General features: G+C 49.3%; 1 protein-coding gene across 1 annotated transcript in view; it reads left to right on the top strand.

The window, feature by feature from the left end:
* Window positions 1-22,703, top strand: part of DNAH5 (dynein axonemal heavy chain 5) — a 5,853,083-nt gene that overhangs the window by 5,269,045 nt on the left and 561,335 nt on the right. Inside the window, exon 73 of the mRNA XM_085606747.1 lies at window positions 18,769-18,974. Coding sequence (XP_085462873.1) covers window positions 18,769-18,974 — 206 coding nt within the window. The remainder of the gene's footprint in view (window positions 1-18,768; window positions 18,975-22,703) is intronic.

A 22,703-nucleotide genomic window follows, 5' to 3' on the forward strand; every position in this document is an offset into this window, starting at 1 on the left:
TTGGGCAGAAGAGCTGGGGGATGCCAGTGATCTCGACACCTCCCCTGACACTGGCTTAATCTCTCCTCCCTCCGTGGCTACGGAGGAGGGTGCTACCTATTCTGTGGTGCTGCGCAGGGCTGCCGAAGCCCTTCATCTGGATCTCCCTGCAGTGGCCGTGAGGACTAACCTCCTCACTGAAGTGCTTCAACCACCAGTAAGCTCTTCGGGGCCTCTACTGCAGTTCAATGAAGCACTGACTGACGTTCTGATGGGCACCTGGTCCAAGCCCTCCACAGTCACTCCTGTGGACTGGAACGTGGCCCATGCACCGGGAAACCCCAGGTTTCTGTCGGTGCACCCCATCCCCGAGAGCCTGGTTATCCAGGCCTCAACCTCCCAGACCGCCTTCCCGTCCGTTCCTCCGGATCGGGAATCCAAAAGGTTGGAACAGTTTGGGAAGAAGCTGTTTTCCTCCCTTAGTTTGGGGTTGCGGTCTATTAACAGCGCGTGCCTTTTGGACCGTTACACCAACTCGTTGTGGGATACGGTGGCGGATGTGCTACCCCAGTGTCCGGAGGAGGCCCGGACATGGCTTACCTAGGCTCTTGCTGAGGGGCGGGATGCAGCACGGTACTCGATTCGATGTGGGCTTGACACCACGGACTCGCTAGGTAGGGCGATTGCGACAGTGGCGATTCGTTTCCATGCCTGGCTAAGATCCACGAATTTCACCAGGGATGTCCAGAGCACCCTCATGGACATGCCCTTCGATGGCCGTCGCCTTTTTGGCGACAAAGCGGAGAGTGCGCTGGAGCACTTTAAGGACTCCAGGGCTACGGCCAAGTCCTTGGGCCTCACGGCCCGCGCCCGCAAACTTCCGCTTTTCGCCCCTTTCGTGGCCAAGAAAGGGGCGACCTTACACGTCCGTCTCGCCACAGTCCGCAGAACCAACCTCAATGCGGTCGCGGACGTGGATTCCGCCGAGGCGGAGCAGGGGGACAGAGAGCCGGTCAGCCCACATCTGCCCCAGCAGCATCTGCCTCAAAGCCTTCCTAGTCCGACCGTTCAGGCCCATTCCACGCCAGTGGGAGGCAGGGTTCACCATCACCTGCTCCACTGGCATACCATCATGTCGGACAGGTGGGTGCTGCAAATCGTCCGAAGGGGCTACTCCCTCCCCTTCGAGGCGACCCCTCCAGCCATGCCACCGCAGTACCACCGCATGTCAGGGGATCACTTGCAACTTCTGCAGGAGGAAGTTACGGCCCTTTTGGCCAAGGGGGCCATCGAGCGAGTTCCTGGCCCAGAAGTAGGTCGGGGTTGTTATACCCACTACTTTCTGTTTCCCATGAAGGGCAAAGGGGGCCTACGCCCTATCTTGGACCTCAGGAGCATCAACGCCTTCCTCCGGAAGGAGAAGTTCAAGATGCTCACCTTAGCTCAGGTTCTGGCTGCCCTAGACCCTGGAGACTGGATGGTAGCGTTGGACTTGCAGGACGCATGTTTCCACATGCCCGTCCTGCCGGCCCACTGGCGTTACCTGCGGTTCACGGTAGGCCACAAGCACTTTCAGTTTACCGTGCTCCCCTTCGGCCTCACCAGTGCCCCTCGGGTGTTCACGAAAGTGATGGCGGTGGTCGCAGCTCATCTGCGCAGATTAGGGGTTCCAGTCTTCCCCCTATCTCAACGACTGGTTGTTGAAGGCGGGCTCGCCCCAGGCAGTCGTCTCCCACCTCCAGACTACGGCCAACCTCCTCCATTTGCCGGGGTTCTCCATCAACGTGCCGAAGTCGCATCTGAGTCCCTCCCAGAAGCTCCTTTTCTTTATTTAAAAATTCTTTTTATTTGCAAAATACAAACTAACAGTATGGTCAACATTTGGCATATGCGTTGCTGTGTCACCGGTACACACACGGACAGTAGAAAGCAATGAATCTTACTTAACACCCTGAAGGCAGAGAATTCTTAGTCCATATTCTCCATATCGGATCGGCGGGCCTGCGGGGGCTCACATATTTCCCCTCTGTATTAATTCCACTTCGACCACACCTCCCCCCACTTACGGGGGCACCCCCGCACCATGTAAACAGTCTTTTCCTGCAACATACACCAGCCTCTGGGCGTATGTCCACCTCCCATACCTCCTGCATGCAAGACACCACGCGCCTCCAGTACTTCTGCACACTCGGGCACTCCCACAGTATGTGGAAGAACAAGCCAGCCGTACCACAGCCCCGCCGACAGAGCCCTTCCCCCCCCCCCCGTCCCATCGCCTGCAGTCTCGTGCATGAAATATACACTCTATGTAGCACCTTGAGTTGAATGAGCCGTAGTCTGGCCGAAATTGCCACCTCCCTCGGGGAAGTCCGCGCCTCCACCCACTCCTCGTTGTCGATCTCCAGTCCGTCACCCACCCATTTTTCTTTAAGGGAGCCGAGAGGGTCAGGCGGATTATTAATCAGTTTCTTATATGTAAGTGAAATGGCGTGCTCGGGCATGTAGCCGTCGAGTAGCCTATCCTCAAGAGGGGAGGCCTGTGGGGGCTTAGTCCCTGGAGGAATGTTAGCCTGGAGGGAATGTCGGACCTGTAGATATCTGAAATATTCAGTGTGCGCTAAATCGTATGTGTCCTGCAGGTAAGCAAAGGATCTAACCCCCTCGGGCCCCCACAGGTCCTTGACCTGTGAGATACCGATGAGGTCCCAACTACGGAATCCCTTCGTATGGCCTAGGCTGCCCAGTCTCTCCGACGCCCACAGTGGAGTGGCCATTGTCAGAGTGTTGGACCAACCCAGCTGCCTATGCGCCGCATGCCATATTTGTACCGAGTGTTTGGTCGGCCCAGTGAGCTGATGTTTCCCGGGTTTAGAATAGAGTGCGACTTCGTAATTCCCACCGGGAAGTAACCATCTGTCCATCCCGTAGCCGGGGTCATTTCCGTCCCTGTACTGACAGATGGGCGGCCCAGTAGTACTTACGGATGTCCGGGAGGGCGATCCCTCCATCATACCAGAAGCTCCTTTTCATCAGAGCGGTTCTGGACTCGGCGCAGTTTCGGGTCTATCCTCCGGAAGAGCGGGTTCGGGATATTCAGGCTCTGATTCCGATCTTTCAGCCTTTATCCCGAGTTTCGGTCAGGTTGGTGCTGCTGGGTCTGATGGCCTCCTGCATCTTGCTGGTACATCACGCCAGGTGACGGATGTGGGCTCTGCAGTGGGACCTGAAGTTCCAGTGGGCTCAACATCAGGGCAACCTCTCCGACCACGTCCTGATCGCGGAGGGCACTGCAAGGCAGTTTCAGTGGTGGCTCACGGACCGCGATTGGGTCAGTGGCAGATCCCTCTCCCTACCCCAACCGGAGCATGTAGTGGTGACGGATGCGTCCCTCCTGGGATGGGGAGGCCACATGGGAGAGACGGAGATCAGAGGCCTCTGGTCTCCGGCGGAGTCCCGGCTCCATATCAACCTATTGGAGCTGCGGGCGATCCGGCTTGCACTGAAGGCATTCCTTCCCTCTGTTCGGGGAAGTGTAGTGCAGGTGTTCACAGACAACACCACCGCCATGTGGTATTGCAACAAACAGGGCGGGGTGGGGTCGTGGACCCTTTGTCAGGAGGCTCTGCACCTCTGGACATGGCTGGAACATCAGGACATAACCCTGTTGGTTCAACACCTGGCGGGCTCTCTGAACGCCAGGGTGGATGAACTCAGCCGCCGGTGCATGATTGATCACAAATGGCGTCTGAACTCGGACGTGGCGCAAGGCCTCTTTCGGCAGTGGGGAGAGCCTTGGTTAGATCTATTCGCCACTGCGTTAGAATTTCCAAGGCGGCACTTGCTCGGAGACGCTTTTCGTCATGAGTGGAGTTGCTGTCTGTTATACGCCTTTCCGCCTATACCACTTCTGCCCAGAGTGCTGAAGAAGATCAGGCGCGACCGGGCCCAAGTCATCCTTGTGGCTCCGGATTGGGCACAAGGATACTGGTATCCTGAGCTACTCAGTCTATCAATCGATCCCCCAATTCAACTGACTATTCAGGAGGACCTTCTGTCGCAGCAGCAGGGGACGGTCCTCCACCCAAACCTGTCCAGCCTCCACCTCCATGCGTGGAGATTGAGCGGCGACAGTTGATGCCATTTAACTTGCCTCCTGAAGTCTGTGATGTCATTCTGGCAGCCAGGCGTCCCTCCACTAAAATGGTATATGCCTGCCGGTGGAACAAATTTGTGGCATGGTGCACAGCAAAGGCTGTGGATCCCCTTTCCACCCCTCTTTCAGAAGTTCTCCTCTTTCTTCTTTCCCTGGCCCAGCAGGGCTCTGCTCTGGGCACCATCAAGGGATATCTTTCAGCTGTTTCTGCTTTCTTACGGCTTCCTGATCAGCCTTCTCTTTTCAAGTCCCCTGTTGTTGCTAGATTCTTTAAAGGCATTACTCACATGTCTCCTCCTGTCCCTTTCGTAATGCCTCAGTGGGACTTGAACCTGGTGTTAACCTTTCTGCTGTGCGCTCCTTTTGAGCCACTTCATAATTGTCCTCTTCGTCTTCTGACTCTTAAGACAGCTTTCCTGGTTGCCATCACCTCTGCCAGACGGGTGAGTGAGTTCCAGGATCTTTCTTCTAAGCCTCCTTTCCTCTCTGTCCATCCGGACAAGGTTGTTCTCAGGACTCGTCCTTCCTTTCTCCCTAAGGTAGTAACTGCCTTTCACATCGGCCAGTCTGTTACATTGCCCACCTTCTTTCTGCCTCCGCATCCCTCGAAAGAGGAAGAGATGCTCCACCGCCTGGACCCAAAACATGCGCTCTCCTATCTGGACCGCACGAAACAGTTCCGGATGGACGACCAACTCTTCGTTGGCTACGTGGGCGCTAAGAAGGGGCGGGCAGTGCACAAGCGGACCATCTCTCGGTGGGTAATTTTGTGCATTAAGGCCTGTTATTCCTTGGCTAAGAAGGAACCTCCTGTGGGGCTGAGGGCCCATTCCACTCGGGCCACAGCGGCTACTACTGCCCTGGGACGGGGAGTCCCTCTGCAGGACATTTGTCAGGCAGCAACGTGGGCCTCGCTGCACACGTTTGCCAAGAATTACTGCCTGGACAGCCAAGTCCGGAGAGACGGCCGTTCCGTTCTGCAGGACTTCCTGGTGTGATCTTGGTTCGTAGACCCACCACCGTGGTTGGTATTGCTGGGGTATCTATTCTAAGGTAAGGAATCTAACTAACGTGTTTCTTTCAGAAGAACAAGTTAGTTAGATTCCTTACCGTCCCACCCATCCTCCCCGTTCTGCGAACTGACATCTAGGGTTAAGGTCAACCCTTTCAGGGCCCTAGATTCATGGCACCAGTGTCGGTATCTTGCATGGCTCTGCGTTCCTGGCGCGGAAAGCTATGTACAAGAACTGATGTCAGCGCGCGAGGGCGGCGTCTAAGTACTCCAACGACGTCATCCCGGCGATCACAACACCGATGACGGACGTAAGGGTGTTGCTGACGAAAAATCTTTCCGGATCCAACCTGACGCCTGGGGATATTCTAAGGTAAGGAATCTAACTAACTAATGTTTCTTACAGATATATCGTTACCGAAGGTAAGTAACTCGTTCTTCTGTCGCACTGGAAATAGATCTGCTCTTACTATTTGTTGCCCAATGCTTGTGTTCTTTTTCATAGCGAATAGCCGCTTCTCAAATGGACATTCCAGGTTATCTAGTAAATGCCAATTTTTTTAAATAATTTGCCAGGATTTATTGGTGTCAGTGCCAAATGTGGAGACACAAACCATTCTTTCAAGGGGTGGTTGAAATTTTTTTGGGAGGAGGGCCTCCCTGGGAGTGAACCAGGCACTTTTGGTAGCATACTCCAATGTTTTCTTTGAGTAGCCCCAGTTCGTCATTTGTTCACAAAAAATTGGAATCCTGCGAATTTGCAGTAATTGTCCATAGGGAAGGTTGTCTTTTAAATTGCATGGCCCTCCACTTTATTGATGAAGTCAGTGGTATCTATCAAGTATGGCTGGACTCCAACTAAAAATGGCTTTAAAAGAATATCCACATATTTTGCGATTGGTTCCAGGGAATATATGGAATTTGTTTTGTTTCACATATAGGAATGTTAAATGTATATTCAGGTCGTTGTTTTTATTTGTATTGTATATTTACCCTTGAATGAAGGAGTGTTTATGTCATATCAGACTATCTGAAAAAAGAAAAGATTTATAAAATGAGATGTTAAAAGGTTAAATAAATAACCAGATCGAGTTGGATTGAATCCAGTGATCATTGCTTTAACTGGCAAGCAGTTAAATTATGAAGTAGCCGGGTACACTCTTGTGCACCACTTTTAAGAAGTTGGCATTTTCTGTGCCTAAACCAGTGGGCCTATCTGCTTGTGTCCAGGGTCACATGACTGTGAATGGTTCTCCTGATGTGGGATGTGTATTCCATCCAGACATGGGGACAAAAGGGGCTTATGTGTGACAAGCTACGCCATCCTGACAGGATGGGCCATCCTGGAATGATGGCAGGGGGTGGAGTTACAGATATATCGTTACCGAATGTAAGTAACTTGTTCGTTAATGTTCTCGATATATGTATACAAGTTTACATTGCTGACTTAAGAAACGACCTTTAGGCGGTAGACTTGCATGGGTTGTGGCATTTTGTTGCAGACTACACGGACAATACTTTAGATCAGGCAGCCCAGAGAACAATATTCAAAGCTTTTGCTTGGATGAGCTAATATAGGTTTACCAAAATTGAAAAGCGTATATTTGGAACAAAAATGTGTGTAATTTCAGAATTCGTAATCTGATGCTTCGAGAAAAACTGTTGAAATTCCAAATGAACTGCTGATATTTGAGTGGTAAAAACCAAAAGGTGTTGGGGAGACTATTACTATTATTAACTTGATACTGGTTGCCTTGAAGCTGTGGCTGTTATATATTACCTATGTAAAGCCATTCCACATTTTAACATTATTGCTGGCAACCGTGCCTACAGCACAGAGATGTTCACTGCTAGTAATCTTGCATATGGTGCCCACAAGTGTAATCTTGTCTGATGCGATTACTGCTACATGTGCAATATAAGTGGCTTGGGAGGATTTTTCATTAAACACAAGTAGCTCTTAGCCCCTTCGCTGCTCATGACGGAATGGTTCCTGTGCTCTTGACGGAACCATTCCGCGCTGTCGTCATTAGATTGAAAATGAAACTATGTTTCAGTGCTCGTGGGGCTATCTCAGCCCCCCGAGCACCGAAACACTTGAGAGAGGTATCGTTGGAAAGGGGAGAATCTCCCCCGTCCAATATCATTGGAAAGGGGAGAATCCTTTCCAATGGTACCCTTCCCTAGTGAATCCCTGCTTGGGGATCACCCCAGGGGGGCACTTGGGCAAGGGCCTTTGCTCCCCCCATTTGCTTTGGGCCATATTCAGTCTTTCTGCCCCTGGGGGGGTAGAAAACCCACTAGATACCAGGATTTTTTTTTACTGTGTAATAGGGGTGGGGGCTGCCCAATATTGGCATGGCTATGCCCCCACCCCCTGCAGCAAAATGACAGTCTTTCTGCCATTCTGGAGGGTAGATGGGGGCAATAGCCCCCAATCTGCCCCCGGGGGGCAGAAACCCCAATTGATACCAGAGATTTAGTATTGTTTATCATAATTAGGGGTGGTACCTCACTTGTGTGGGTGTTCATTGCAGAATTGGCTAAAAACGTATTTTTTAAAAAATTTAGCGCTTAGAATTCTCGGTGCTATACCCTTGTTTCCTATGTTTTGGGCTCTTCCCAGTCACAGGCCCTTGCCTCACCCACACAAGTGAGGTATCATTTTCCTCGGGAGACTGAGGGGAACGCTGTGGGGTAGGACATTTGTGCCGGCATGGTGATTCCACCCAAAAATATGTCGAACATGTGGCTTTTTTAAGCTAAATGTGAGGTTTGCAGGGCATTCTGGGTAGGAAAACGTTGGGGGATCCACGCAAGCCATGCCTTACTGGACTCCCCCAGGTGTCTAGTTTTCAAAAATGTGTGGGTTTGGTAATTTCCAAGATGGCCGCCGAGCCCAGGGACAAACACCCAGGTGACCCCCCTTACAAAACCAGGTTGTTTTGTGATCGGTAATTTTGATGTCTACTCAATACGTTTTGGGCCCTTGCCTGTTGCGGGTACCTGACCCACCCATGCAAGTGAGGTATCATTTTTATCGGGAGACCTGGGGAAACGCTGGGTGGTAGGAAATTTGTGGATCCACATAGATTCCAGAACTTTCCCACACAGAAATTTGAGAAAAAAGTGACGCATCACATTCCTAAAAAGGGTCGCCCTGAACGGCATGACACCCGTACCTCTGGCTGGTAGTTCGATGACACTTGGGAGCCTCTGTAGTGGCTGCTATCGCAGAAGATTGGACCCCCCTGGCGGCCAACAACATGGCGGCCAACAGCATCTGGGACTGAGCCGGCCCGCTGGCTGGAGTGCAGAGAGCCGGAGACGAGTAGCTGCAGCTGAGCGAAGTTGCATGGTGAGCTGTCGAACGGAGGCTGCAGCAGCCGATCGACCGTGACAACTGGAAACCGGTGGGAGGTGTGCGCGCCTGGCTGTGGGCCTCTGCGGGATTACTGCTGGTGGCGGGGCTCTGTGACGGCGGGGGGCCGGCAGGCTCTGTGGGGAGCTTCTGTGACTGGGGACAACATTGCAGGGACTGAGCAGCGGGGCCCCGGGGCTCTGACTATCTGGAGGGCTGGCATCCCACACATCGTGGATTTATCGGCCCTGACGACTGGAGGGAGGGTGGTTGGAGCTCCGTGCTGCTGGGCCTCCAGAAAGGTTGCCGGTGCTCACAGCGGGTGGTGGTGAGTGGGGGTGCGGCCTTGCTTAGGTCTGCGGCTGCGGCAGCAGGTGTGGGCCTAGGCGCTGGGCCGTGCTCTGCAAGCTGCTGCCTGTCTGCGGAGCGGGAGGCGGAGAGGGCGGCGCCGCGTCGCATCTGTATACTGGCACAAATACCCGCATTTCTCTCGTGCCGCAACAGGCATGCAAAGGTCGGCGAGGTTGTGGGTCCTGCGTGCACAAGGCGGTGTGGGTGAAATACTGGAGCTCCTCTCTCGTGGAGACCAGCCATTTCATACTGGTCATCCTTCTGGTGGTGGATCTCTGCACCCAACTGCTGATACTTGAGAGACACTGGCACTATTGAGCACCACTAGCGTGGAGGTATTCACCATACTACAGACTGGCACTTATAGCCCTGTACTGGCCCAGGCACCCTGTGTGATTGCTGCATAGACCTTAAATGACACTTTGCAGCTTGCTTGCGGGAACCTATTAATAGCACGGGCCCCGAGATCTTCGTACCAGTGCCAAGCCGCAACACAGCCTGTTGCTTTCAAATCTTGCCCGGCCTACTAGGCAACATGGGGAAAACAGACAGGTCACAACCTCGCCTCACATTTGAGGTGCACAAAACTACCAAATCGCAGTAAAAAGCAGCCTCTGACTCGGAGGCAGACTCTCAGGGCAATGGCCCCTCCACACTGGAGATGACGCTGATAGCCATGCAGAAGAGTCTTCAGGCTCTAGAGGGGAACATGTCGGCAATTAATCACCGACATTGACCATAAATCCTCCCAGATGGAAAAGCAGAATGCGAGAATGGGGGAGATAGAACAGAGGGTCTCCACTAATGAGGATGGCCTCAGAATGATCGTGGACAAGGCCAACGGCATGGAAAAGGTACTGGCGCTTATACAAGTGAAAAATGAAGATTTGGAGGCTAGGTCCCATCGCAATAAGATTAGAATTACTGGCCTGCTGGAGTCCACCAATACAGGCAGGATGGAGACCTTCATCGAGGTGCTGATCAAGAATATCTTCGGCCCAGAGAACTTGTCCGCAATATTTATAGTCGAGCGAGCTCACCGCGGTCTGGCAGTGAGGCCGGTACCGGATGCCCCACCTCGCCCTATAATTGCTCGGCTATTAAACTACCGGGACTGGGACGCTATACTGAGACTCGCCAGGGACAAGGGCACCATCACCCACCAGGCAAATTCCCTGTCTTTCTTCCCTGACTTTACCGTCGCGGTACAGTACAGGCGGTGCAGCAAGAGTTTGGTGCTGTGAAGAAACTCCTGCAGTCTGAGGGCATTCCTTACGCCATGCTGTACCCTGCCCGCTTACGGATTGGACAAGAGGGAAACTTCAAAATGTTCACTACCTCCAAGGCAGCGATGGAGCACATGAAAAAGCAGAAGAGATGGCGCCGTGAGATCCCGGCTGAATCAGACGAGGAGGAGCAGAAACGGACTGAGTGGTGATGTACTATGTCGATGTTAGCGCCCTGCATCATGGGTCACACCATGACACCAAGTTAGATTATTGCTCCCTACCATATTAGCAGATCTGGCCCTGGGCTTATGCTAGATGTCATATAATTTTGTTCAGGGGGTCGTCACGATGGCGTGGATTGATTGGCCCTGAGGGTTATGTTATATCATGCTCCACATGTGTCATTTTATTCCTCAAGTAGGCGACTGCTAGTGGAGTGGTGATAGCCTGTATTTCTTGGTTTCCTATCCCACATGCGGGGGCACAAGCTTATGTTCGGTCCTTTACGACCCCCCACATCAGATGAACTATTGTGACACTGGTGCTCTGGAAGTACAGGTTCTTGATACAAAATTTCGCCAGTCTGAGGGTATTTCTTATGCCATGCTGTATTCCGCCTACTTATGTATCGGCCAGGTGGGAGAGTCAAAAATGTTCTCCACCCCCATGGCGGAGATGGAGCACGCCATGTAACTGAAACGACGTTGACGAGTGGCCCAAGTTGATCATGATGAGGAGGAGCAGTGATTGGTCCCGTGGTGGTGGACTGGGCTTCTGTCTGCTGCCCCTATATGTTGGTTTATGAGCTGTTCTCACTATGCTGCAAACATTTAATGTTCTTTCTTATACACCTGCTGCAGGGGCACTGATCCCCACAAGGCGATTGCAACTGATGCACTCTGTATTTTGTTTTTCATGTCAATTCATTTAGCACAGGTATATAGTCCTGATCAGCCGGCTCCTACCTCGTCGGAGGCAAGTAGCTCTCTGGCGTTCCCCACATGGGAGTACCCCACTTGTTTCGAGCTGTTAGATCTTATTGTTGGGGTTTGTTTGCTCTGGGGAGGGATGGCTTCGGCACGTTGGGGCCGCTGAAGTGGGTGGGGGGGGGTTTGAGGGGGAAGGTTGGATGGCACTTTTGAGTGGCAAGGTTGTTGAACCCTGGCGGCACATTACGGTAACTCAACATTACACTGTTCTAACTACATCCTCCACCACAGGACATGGGTGGTAACATAAAACTCCTCACATGGAATGTGCGTTGTTTACATATGCCCAAGAAGATTTGCTCTGTTCTAGCCCATCTGGACAGGTAGGGGGCCCGATTCACAGAACTAACTTAAGACAAAATCCTAAACTTACTACCATTTTGGTATTCACAGAAGGCACTTACTCATTTTGGTATTCACAGAAGGCACTTACTCATTTCGGTATTCACAGAAGTTAGGAGTCCTAACTTTAGGACTCCTAAATGCCTTCTGTGAATACCGAAAGTCTTAAAATTAGGATTTTTCTCAGTTTAGTAGTAGTATAGTTAGGACTCCTAACTTTAGGACTCCTAAATGCCTTCTGTGAATACCGAAAGTCTTAAAATTAGGATTTTTCTCAATTTAGTAGTCCTAAGTTTAGGACTCCTAACTTTAGGACTCCTAAATGCCTTCTGTGAATACCGAAAGCCTTAAAATTAGGATTTTTCTCAGTTTAGTAGTAGTATAGTTAGGACTCCTAACTTTAGGACTCCTAAATGCCTTCTGTGAATACCGAAAGTCTTAAAATTAGGATTTTTCTCAATTTAGTAGTCCTAAGTTTAGATTTAGGACTACTAAATTGAGAAAAATCCTAATTTTAAGACTTTCGGTATTCACAGAAGGCATTTAGGAGTCCTAAAGTTAGGATTCCTAACTATACTACTACTAAACTGAGAAAAATCCTAATTTTAAGACTTTCGGTATTCACAGAAGGCATTTAGGAGTCCTAAAGTTAGGACTCCTAACTTCTGTGAATACCGAAATGAGTAAGTGCCTTCTGTGAATACCAAAATGAGTAAGTGCCTTCTGTGAATACCAAAATGGTAGTAAGTTTAGGATTTTGTCTTAAGTTAGTTCTGTGAATCGGGCCCTAGGTGTCCAGGTAGCATTTCTACAAGAGACGCATCTTACATCACACACTGATAAGAATATAACCGCGCGCTGGGCGGGGGTCTGTATTGCATCCTCATTCTCTTCATATTCCCGCTGAGTGCTCATTCTAATCAATAATGGGGTCCCCTTCACTATACTAGGCTCGAAAATTGACGATCAAGGCAGACTCGTGCTGGTGCATGGCAGGCTTGGCAGTGCGGAAGTGTTGCTGGTGAATGTGTATGGACCAAATGTTGATGACCACCCCTTCTTTGCAGATGTGTGGCACCGTATTTCCAGCTTCCCTCCTGTCGCAGTTCTATGGGGGGGGTGACTTTAATACTTGTCTAGATGTGCAGGTGGACAGGTTGGTTGGTAGAGTCCCCCGACATAGACTCGCAACGGATGCACTGCTAGGTCTATTAGAGGCTGGGGACATACACGACGTATAGCGGCTGCAACATCCTGGGGCAAGGGAGAGCACCTTTGTATCTACAGTCCATGGTACCTGGTCCCACTTGGACCGTTGGCTTGCGTCCGAGGTCGTCTGTACGTGGGTTACTGACGTTCGGCACTTGGCGAAGACATTATCAGATCACTCTCCGGTATTACTCGAACTGCGCATCCCTGAGTGTGAATCTTCATTGTCTGATCCGGTATTCAAGAGTGATGTGGGAGAGGTGATTAGCAATTTCTTTAAGGAAAATGAGGGCACTGTAGATAGCATAGGCGTGATTTGGGAAGCGTTTTAAGTCACAATACACGGTGTATGTATTGGTGCGCAGGCTGGGGTCTTGAAGGACCTCTGTCGCAGAACAACGGCGGAAATATCCACTCTGGAACGTGACTATGATAGACAACCGGTTACAGAAAAGCTGGCTGCGATACGGAAACTGGTCACTGAGCACAATGACACAGTGGACCAGGAAACGGCCCCTAGGTTGTGTCGTAGTACAGCGCGCTATTACGGCGAGGGGGGAAGACCTAGCCACTCTCTTGTGCAAAAACTTGCGGTGCCTCGAAGCCAAGACTACATTACTAAAGTACTTGATGAGGAGGGCAAGGCACACTACACCACACCGGAGATAAGCACGGTGGTGCTGGCCTATTACTCTGGACTTTATGGCAGGCGACCGCATGCTCCGGCAGCAGATGTTAACTCTTATCTTGATGATATCGCGCTTGGCTGGCTATCGTTAAACTAGCGTGAATACCTCACGCAGCCATTTGATGTCGACGATGTCAAACCAGCCATCATGTCACTCCCAACAAGTAAAGCCGCGGGCCTTGATGAGCTCCCGAGTGAGTTTTACAAGGCCTATGCGGAAGATCTAGCCCCTAGATGTCTCTGCGGAGGCATGACTCTGGTATACTCCCGCCCACTCTTAGGGAGGCCCTTTTAGTTAACGCTTTTGACACCAGACAAGGCGGCCAATGCCTGTGACTCCTACAGGCTGCTCTCCATGATCAACATTGATGCCAAAATTCTGCCGAAAATGATTGCCAGTAGGCTCCAGCCTTTAGTTCCTAATCTGGTCCTACCCGACCATTCGGGGTTTGTCCCTGCTAGATCAACCATGCACAACCTTCGCACTGTGTTTGCTACCCTGCACTACTCTGATTCGGACTTCCAGGCTATGGCGGTCATACTTGATGCCGGCGAAGGCATTTGATTCCCTACAATGGGAATATATGTTTACCGTCCCACTGCTCATGGGTCTGCCACCCTTTTTCCTTAAGTGGGTTCACCTGTTATACTCTGAGCCACGGGCCCAAATACGTGTGAATGGCTCCGTGACTGATGCCTTCCCGATCTACAGGGGCACGCGACAGGGCTGCCCTCTGTCGCCAATCCTTTTCACCCTCGCACTTGAGCCACTGGCCTGTAAATTGCATCAGCGGCATGCTCAGGCAGCGCTGCGGTTCTGTCAACGTCCGTTGGTGGTCTCGTTGTATGCGGACGACATGATGTTATATGTCAGAGAGCCGGCCACATATTTATCTGCATTGCTGCGAGAGTACGTAAAGTTTGAACAGTAATCGGACCTGGGTATCAACTGGGCAAAATCCACGGTGTTCCTATTAACGGCTGGTACACGTGAGGTGGATTTGGACTTCCCCCTTGTGTGGTTTACTGACCCGGTTCGGTATCTGGGTGTGTGGCTACATCGAGACCCCGAAACAGTAATTGCCATGAACTATGGCCACGCCATCACTAAAATCACTGATCGGGCGGCACGGTGGGCCGCACTGCCGCTTTCTTCAGCCGATCGAATAGCAGTCATCAAGATGACGATCCTGCCAAAGCTTCTCTATTTGTTTATTAATATTCCGATTCGCCTCAACCTTGCACTTTCTAACACGCTTCAATCAGCCTTGCTCTCCTTTGTATGGGGCGGTAAGAATCCCCTCTGCTGTTGGGAAGTGCTGGTACAGCCATTTGAGAGGGGAGTATTCAAAGCCCCTGACCTGCGGCTTTACTGTTTGTGTGCTCAGACACAATTTGCGCCTTTTTGGTTTTATCCGCAGCGGCGTCAGCCGCATGTAGCAGTGGAGGCAGACTCAATCCTCCCTGTGCCGCTGGTAGCGGCGACCTTTATGGGCGGACATGGAGGACTGCAGACAGAGATCAATCCGATACTTTGCACAGCGTAGGCCTGGCAGGCCTTGGCTAAGCGGCGCAGCTGAGCTACCTCTATGCCCCGAAGCTACCGATTGCGGCACACCCACACATCTCTGCCGCCCAGGAGCAGGCAGCGCTGCACACACTGGCAGGCGTAAGAATTGCAAAATTAGGTTACCTGTATAGACACAGCCAGTTCAGATCTCTTACCACTATACAGGAGGGGCGGGGTCCGGATCTGATGTTTGGATTCACTTATGTGCGTATGAGACAGGCTGTCCGTTTAGTATATCCTGCTTATCCAGCTGAACTGAAAACGTTACTGGCACTACAGACATTGGTAGCCAGCGACTCCCAAAGTGGCTTGATTACCAGACTATATAATGCTTCTCAGAGGGAGCAAGACCCCCTATACAATCCCTCCTATAATAAATGGAACACAGCACTAGGGGACACCCTCTCCCTGGATGCTTGGACATTTTGCTGCAACCTAACGGGACGCCTGACTGCGAATTGTAACCTCTGCATCATAGACTTCAAATATTTACATCAGATCTATTATACCCCCGTTCAGCTGCGCAGATTCGGGCTGCGGGACAGTGCTAATTCCATGCGCTTTGGACAGGAGGATGCAGATTTCTTGCCTCTTGCATGGGGCTGTGCTGGCATTCAGGCCTTCTGGGTTAAGATTGTGAATGTGCTCGCGGAGGTGGTGCTGGAGTCTGTGCCATGTACACCTGATGTCTCATTTTGGGGTGGGTGAAAAATCTCAAGCCATGCAATAGACGGCTGGTGGCAATCTCCACGTTGTTTGCCAAATGGGCGATTACGCAATGCTGGGGGACCAAGGCTTTACCAACAGTAAAAAGGTGGATCCGAGACCTACTGTATTGCAGGGACCAACTTGGGATCTATGCAGAGGACTTGCCCGAAGCCTCGTGCCCTAAGGATTTCTGGGCTCCACTAATGGGGTACCTTTTAGGCAAGCCAGATTTAATGTAAGGAACCGTACTACTGTACTAAATACTTGAATGGGGGAGGGGGGTTGACCTAATGATCAGTGTTTATGTCTACATTTATCTGTCTCAAGGGGTTCCATAGATACATTCAAGTGCCAGAGTTGGGGGGGTGTTTCTATTGCTGAATGTTTTGTTTTAAATTCATGAAAAATTGCTTGACCTAGCTGAACTGCTGTGCCCCATACTAGAGTTGTTTATTTTCACTGTTACAAGCTGCACAATCAATAAAAAAAAGAAATAAAAGAAATGTTGGGGGACCCACGCAATCTATACCTTGCTGGACTCCCCCGGGTGTCTAGTTTTCATAAATGTGTAGGTTTGGTAGGTTTCCCTAGATGGCCGCCAAGCCCAGGGCCAAAAACTCATGGGACCCCCCTTGCAAAACCAGGTTGTTTTGTGATAGGTAATTTTGATGTTGGTTTAATAGGTCTTGGGCCATTGCCTGTCGCGGGTACTTGCCCCACCCACACAAGTGAGATACCAATTTTATCGGAAGACTGTGGGGAATGCGGGGGGGGGGGGGGGATTTTGTGGATCCACGCAGATTCCAGAACTTTCCACTACAGAAATGTGAGAAAAATGTTTTTTTTACAAATTTGGAGGTTTGTAAGGGATTCTGGGTAACAGATCCTGGTGAGAGCCAGACAAGTCACCCCATCCTGGATTCCCCTGGGTGTCTAGTTTTCAAAAATGTATAGGTTTGCTAGGTTTTCCTAGGTGCCGGCAGAGCTAGGGTTCAAAATCTACTGGTAGGTACTTTGCAAAATGGTGTTAGTTTTCACTGTAAAATGTAGTGTGTCCACGTTGCGTTTTGGGACGTTTCCTGTCGCGGGCACTAGGCCTACCCACACAAGTGAGGTACCATTTTTCTCGGAAGACTTTGGGGAATGGGAGGTGGGTGCAATTTCGTGGATCCACACAGATTCCAGAACTTTCCACCTCAGAACTGTGAGGAAAATGTTTTTTTTTTTTTTTACAAAGTGTGAGGTTTGCAAGGGTTTCTGGGTAAGAGAACCTGGTGAGAGCCAGTCAAGTCACCCCATCCTGGATTCCCCTGGGTGTCTAGTTTTCAGAAATGTATAGGTTTGCAAGGTTTCCCTAGGTGCTGGAAGAGTTAGACTTCAAAATCTACAGCTAGGCACGTTCCAAAAAAGGGTCTGTTTTCACTGTGAAAATGTGGTGTGTCCACGTTGGGTTTTGGGTCGTTTCATGTCATGGGCACTAGGCCTACCCAAACAAGTGAGGTACCATTTTTCTCGGAAGACTTTGGGGAACGCGGGGTGGGTGGAATTTTGTGGATCCACGCACATTCCAGAACTTTCCACCACAGAAATGTTAGGAAAATGTGTTTTTATGGACAAATGTTTAGGTTTGCAAGGGATCTGGGTAACAGAACCTGGTGAGAGCCAATCAAAGTCACCCCATCCTATATTCCCCGTGGTGTCTAGTTTTTAAAAATGTATAGGTTTTCTAGGTTTCCCTAGGTGCCGGCAGAGCTAGGGTTCAAAATCTACAGCTAGGCACTTTGCAAAAAAAGGGTCAGTTTTCACTGTAAAAATAAAGTGTGTCCACGTTGCGTTTTGAGCCGTTTCCTGTTGCGGTCACTAGGCCTACCCACACAAGTGAGACTTAGGGTAACACAGAATTGTAGAGCAACTGTTATTACCTATTGACTTTCGATGCATTTCTGCCTTCCAAAGGAAAGACAATGTGTAAAAAATAAGTCATTTTGAAAAATGACCTATAATTCTTATGCTTGTATGGGTACTCACAATTTCGGAAATGTGCAATATCTACTGTTTCTAAACTCTATATTTTGTTTCAATTTCAGAAATACATAGGTGTCTCTCATACCGATTTTTCCATGTATATATTTTCCCAAATTAATTGCTATATACCCGGCACATAATAAACCATTGCAAGACATTGCTCAGTTATTGGCTCTGGGTTTGTCAGGTTCTTGGTGAACCTACAAGCCCTATATATACCTACAACAAGAGAGGTTCAGGGGATGTAACAGTATATTGCTTTCAAACAGTCATAATTAGAAGAAGTTACAGGTAAAAACGTTGACACAAATGGCCGTTTTTTTCCAACTAATTTTCAATTTTTCTTATATTTAACGGTTAGTTTCTATAAAGAAACCTTGAAGGATCTACACAAATGGCCCCTTGCTTAATTCAGAATTTTGCCTACTTTTCTAAAATGTATAGTTTTCCAGGATCCATTATTGCTTTCATACCCATTTCTACCATTAACTGGAAGGAGGTTGAACGCACAAAAAATAGCAAAAATAGGCTACGTCCCAGAAAAATGCCATAACTGTGTAAAAAATGTTGGTTTTCTGTCAAAAGTCTGCTTGTCCGTGAAAGCTGGGAAGATGGTGATTTCAGCACCACAACCCCTTTTTGATACCATTTGCAGGAAAAAAACAGACACTTTCATCTGTAGCCCTTTTTTCCAATTTTTCCCCAAAAAACCAAAATGTACCTGTATTTTGGATAATTTCTGGGTCCCCTCCAGGGGAATCCACAAACCCTGGGTACCTTTAGAATCCCCATGATGTTGGAAAAAATGGACGCAAATTTGGCGTGGGTACCTTATGTGATCAAAAAGTTACAGGGGCCTAAGCGCAAACTACCCCAAATAGCCAAAAAAGGCTTAGTACAGGGGTGGAAAATGCCTAGCAGCGAAGGGGTTAATACAGAAAAGGTTGGAGAGCCCTGCTTTAGAAAATGGAAGTAAAATAGGTCATGGTGGTTTAGTTTTATTTAAGAAAAGCCTTTACCAGTATCACATTGTCAGTCGCGGATCGCTAAAGAAAATGGATGCCTAGGATATGCACAATTGTTGAGAAATTATTGAGTAATGACATTATGGCTGGTAATTCCTTGCTAATATGCTTTTATTGGGTCTGCCAGGTGTAAGCCAAGATCTCCTGGATATCAACAATATGGTGCAATGGAAACCAATGCTTTATGCTGTAGCATTCTTACATTCTACAGTTCAGGAGAGACGCAAGTTTGGACCACTTGGATGGAATATACCGTATGAATTTAACCAGGCTGATTTCAACGCAACAGTGCAGTTCATTCAGAACCATTTGGATGACATTGACATCAAAAAGGTCAGAAATTATTTTAATGTAAATAAGAAAATATACTGTTTTCATATTCCTTTGTGCATCTGCATAATCGCACCTAGCCATGTTTAAATAAAGGAATGTATTGTATATCTTAACTTTTGTTATATATTATTGTAACTCGTAGGTTGTTTACCCTTCCCTTTGTACAGTGTTTTATGTTATAAAGAGCATATATTCCCGGCATTTGTACGGTGCCTAGCCCTCTCCCCCGTATCGAGTGATATGTGAATTTTCTATATAGTACGCAATAATATCACATGATGAAACTAATATCACTACATAGTGGGAAAATATGTAGATAATGCTCTTATTCTTGACAATTAGCTATATTAGAAAGCAAGGGCTATATGTATCAAAAAAGAGTTTTGTGATTCTCAAATTGTGATTTTTAGCGAATCGCAATTAGAGAATCGCAAAATGCAATGTATGTAGGATTTGCTACACATTTTGCGAATCCTACATATTCCTTATTTGCGAATTGCAAATTGAGATTCGCAATTAAGGAATACCTTCCCATTCATTCCTATGAGCTAGGTCCCATAGGAATGAAATTTGCGATTACCAATTAGAGAATCGCAAATTCAGAATGCAATTTCAAGTGTGCCAAAAGGACACCCTGTTGCACCCCTGAAATATGCATGTGTGCACATTTTGCGCACATACATGCCACATGTATGTGCGACATGGCACTTTTAAAAAATCAAAAAAGAGCTTTTTTAAAGAAAATAGCAAATTACCACCAACTTGAAGTTGGTGGTAATTTGCAATTCCTTAAGGCCAAATAGCAAATTTCTGGTGCTTCCAGAATTGCATTAAAGGAATCGCAATTTTGCAATTCCTTAATTGCATTAGCAAAATAGAGAATCGCAAATTTTGCAGTTCTCTATTTTGCGATGGCCTTTTGGGATGATACACCCCAAAAGGCTTTTTCCAGTTCGCAAACGGGCCGATTCTGAGAATCTGCCCGTTTGCAAACGGGAAAAAGGCTTGATACATATGCCCTTAGTGTGTAAAGTTAAAAGAATCCACTCCAACTAGTCATGTACAACAAGGCATAATATTCTGCTGGAAATGTATAGAAAAAAGCCAAGAAAATCATTAGATTGTGTTTAAATGAAACTTCATCCTCTGTGCCCATGGATGTGCCGTCCTGTCGTTTTTGATTTTCATGACTTGGCCTCTTGCATTTCCCTCAGTCTGCAAGTTCGCTGAGGATGCCCAATGTTTCCGTTAACCTTTCTCGGTAGCGCACCAATCTCTGATGGCAAGCGGATGTTCACAAACTGTATCTCCAAGCATAGTAGCGAGGGAACATACAAATCCAGCGAACCAGACTATGGAGAGACGTGTTTGGTGGCAGCGAAATGTATAGTGTGGTGTGGCATTTATTTGTCTGCGCTCTTGGAATGAGGAATGCCTATGGGCCCAGTAGTAAAATCAGTTCAGTTCCTCTATTTGGGGTAATATTTTTTCTCCTTGTGTGCTTTTCATAGATTCTGTGTAACAGTGTTTTTTAGTCTCAAGGTAGGTGTGTATCGAGATTGACTGAGGCATGGCTAATGCACTATGTAAGCACATATAAAATGCAGCACAAACTTATAGTTTACCCTCCACAGGGTTATGCCATTCTGACTTCTCTTTCACTAAAGCTGTACCTCAGAACCCTCACACTAGTTTCACTAGAGATAAGCTGACCTTAACTCAGGATAACCGTTCTGTGTGGATGCTACTGAAAAATGTGCTAGCTGTCGTAATAGAAAGTTTAAATTCTATTAAGGACTCAGAGGCGAGGTTTATGGTTTCCTTTCTCCACTCTATTCGATTGCAGCCCTTTTTATTCATCAAACAGAACCACATTTCCCATGGAACACTGGGAATGGTAAAAACAAACGATGTCCAGCAGTCCCATAATCCAACAGGTGTCCAATCAGAAGCTGATATCACCAGCATAGTCCTTCGCCTCTGACACCAACTCCTCTTCTGTCACACAAGTCACTCCCAGCTCTGTTCCTAAGAATCCAACTTTCCATTCTCTGCTCCTGGTAACAAGAGACAAAAGTATCAGTTGACCATTGATGGATTCGGTAAGGCTACCAGCATGCCAATGGCTATCCGCACAGATGTAACAATACACATGGTATGCATAAGCAGTCTCTATTGAATTATCAACAGTGTATAATTTATGCAAGAGTCCAAAACTTTACGAGTTACGGGGAGGGTTGTCTGGATAATGACTCTGCTGGTGGGGTAATCCTCGCCTCCGAGTCCTCAATGATATTGAAACTTTCTGTTACGATAACTAAGACATTTTTCATATTTTTTCTGGACTGGAGGCAAGGATTATGCTAGTTTACACTTACTTACCACTAAGTGAGCCGTATTCAGCACTGGCTTAAAATAGAACCATTTAAAGGTAAAATCTGAAAGAAACACGTTAGTTAGATTCCTCACCTTAGAATATCCCCAGGCGTCAGGCTGGATCCGGAAAGATTTTTCGTCAGCAATACCCTCGCACGTCGCTAGGCGTCATCTGCGGCTCTGCGTCCGTCGTCCGCGTTGTGATCGCCGGGATGATGTCGTCAGAGTACTTAGACGCCGCCCTCGCGCGCTGATGTCAGTTCTTCTTTTTTCTGCGCCAGTAAGAGCCGATCCGGGAAGAGCATACCCTTTTAGTCATTTTTTGTCTAAACTTTTTTAACTCTTTTGGTTCCATTCTTCGTCGACCTCGACTCTGGTGCCAATAGGGATGTCTGGCATCAAAGCTTGTGACACCTGTCACCGACTGATGTCGGTAACGGATCACCACCGCCAGTGCCTCTATTGCCTTGGGGCCGACCACGATGCCGAGTCGTGCCTCGACTGCCGGGCTTTGACTTCGAAGGCCAGGCGGGAGAGGTCCCGCAAGCTGCTCGAGTTCCGGCATTCGGCTCAAGGTCCCGGTCGAGGAGGAGGTCGAGGGACCGGTCGCGGAGCCGCAGCCATCTCCGCTCGTCGGGGTCAAAGTCTTCGCAATCCGGTAAGTCGAAGCACAGCAAGAAGTCGAAGAGGCGACATCGCTCTTCTGGCTCCCCTCGCCGGTCGCGCGACTTGGCTGAGGGTTCGGGTGGCACCAACCGTGCGGCTCCGTCGGAGCTGCAGGAGTCCTGTCCGATCCCATACCCTCCGGTCCCTGGGTCTGACGCGACTCCGGCGGAGGTCAGGGACTTCCTTGTGGCCATGAGGAACCTGGCTCCGCCGTCGACACCTGCCGGCGCGCCTTCGGGCCCCGCAGGCTCGACTGGGAGGCCTAGCGAGCCGGCGGCTCCAGCCCTGGCGCCGTCATCGACTCCAGTCCAGACGCCGCAGGCCTGGATCCCAGTTGGCGCCAGTCGACCTCACGACCCCTCCACTGGCGCCGACCCCTCCGGAGCCGCCCCCGGTGCCGCCTTCGGACGACGTCGTTCCCGGTTTAGTCCCGGTCCGGGCCCGGCGTCGGAGCGGCTGATGAGTGACAGATTCATCTTCCGCCCGGCTCCGATCCTTCCACCTGTATACCAGGAATCGGATGACGGTGACGACTTGGAGGGGTCTGAGGACCCTCTGGCACGGCAGGGCCAGTTATCTCAGGACTGGGCAGACGAACTGGGGGATGCCAGTGGTCTTGACACCTCCCCTGACACTGGCTTCATCTCTCCTCCGACCGTGGCTTCGGAGGAAGGTGCTACATTTTCT

The sequence above is a fragment of the Triturus cristatus genome, chromosome 5_2 (genome assembly GCF_964204655.1).
Source record: "Triturus cristatus chromosome 5_2, aTriCri1.1, whole genome shotgun sequence".
In the NCBI taxonomy this organism is placed as follows: domain Eukaryota; kingdom Metazoa; phylum Chordata; class Amphibia; order Caudata; family Salamandridae; genus Triturus; species Triturus cristatus.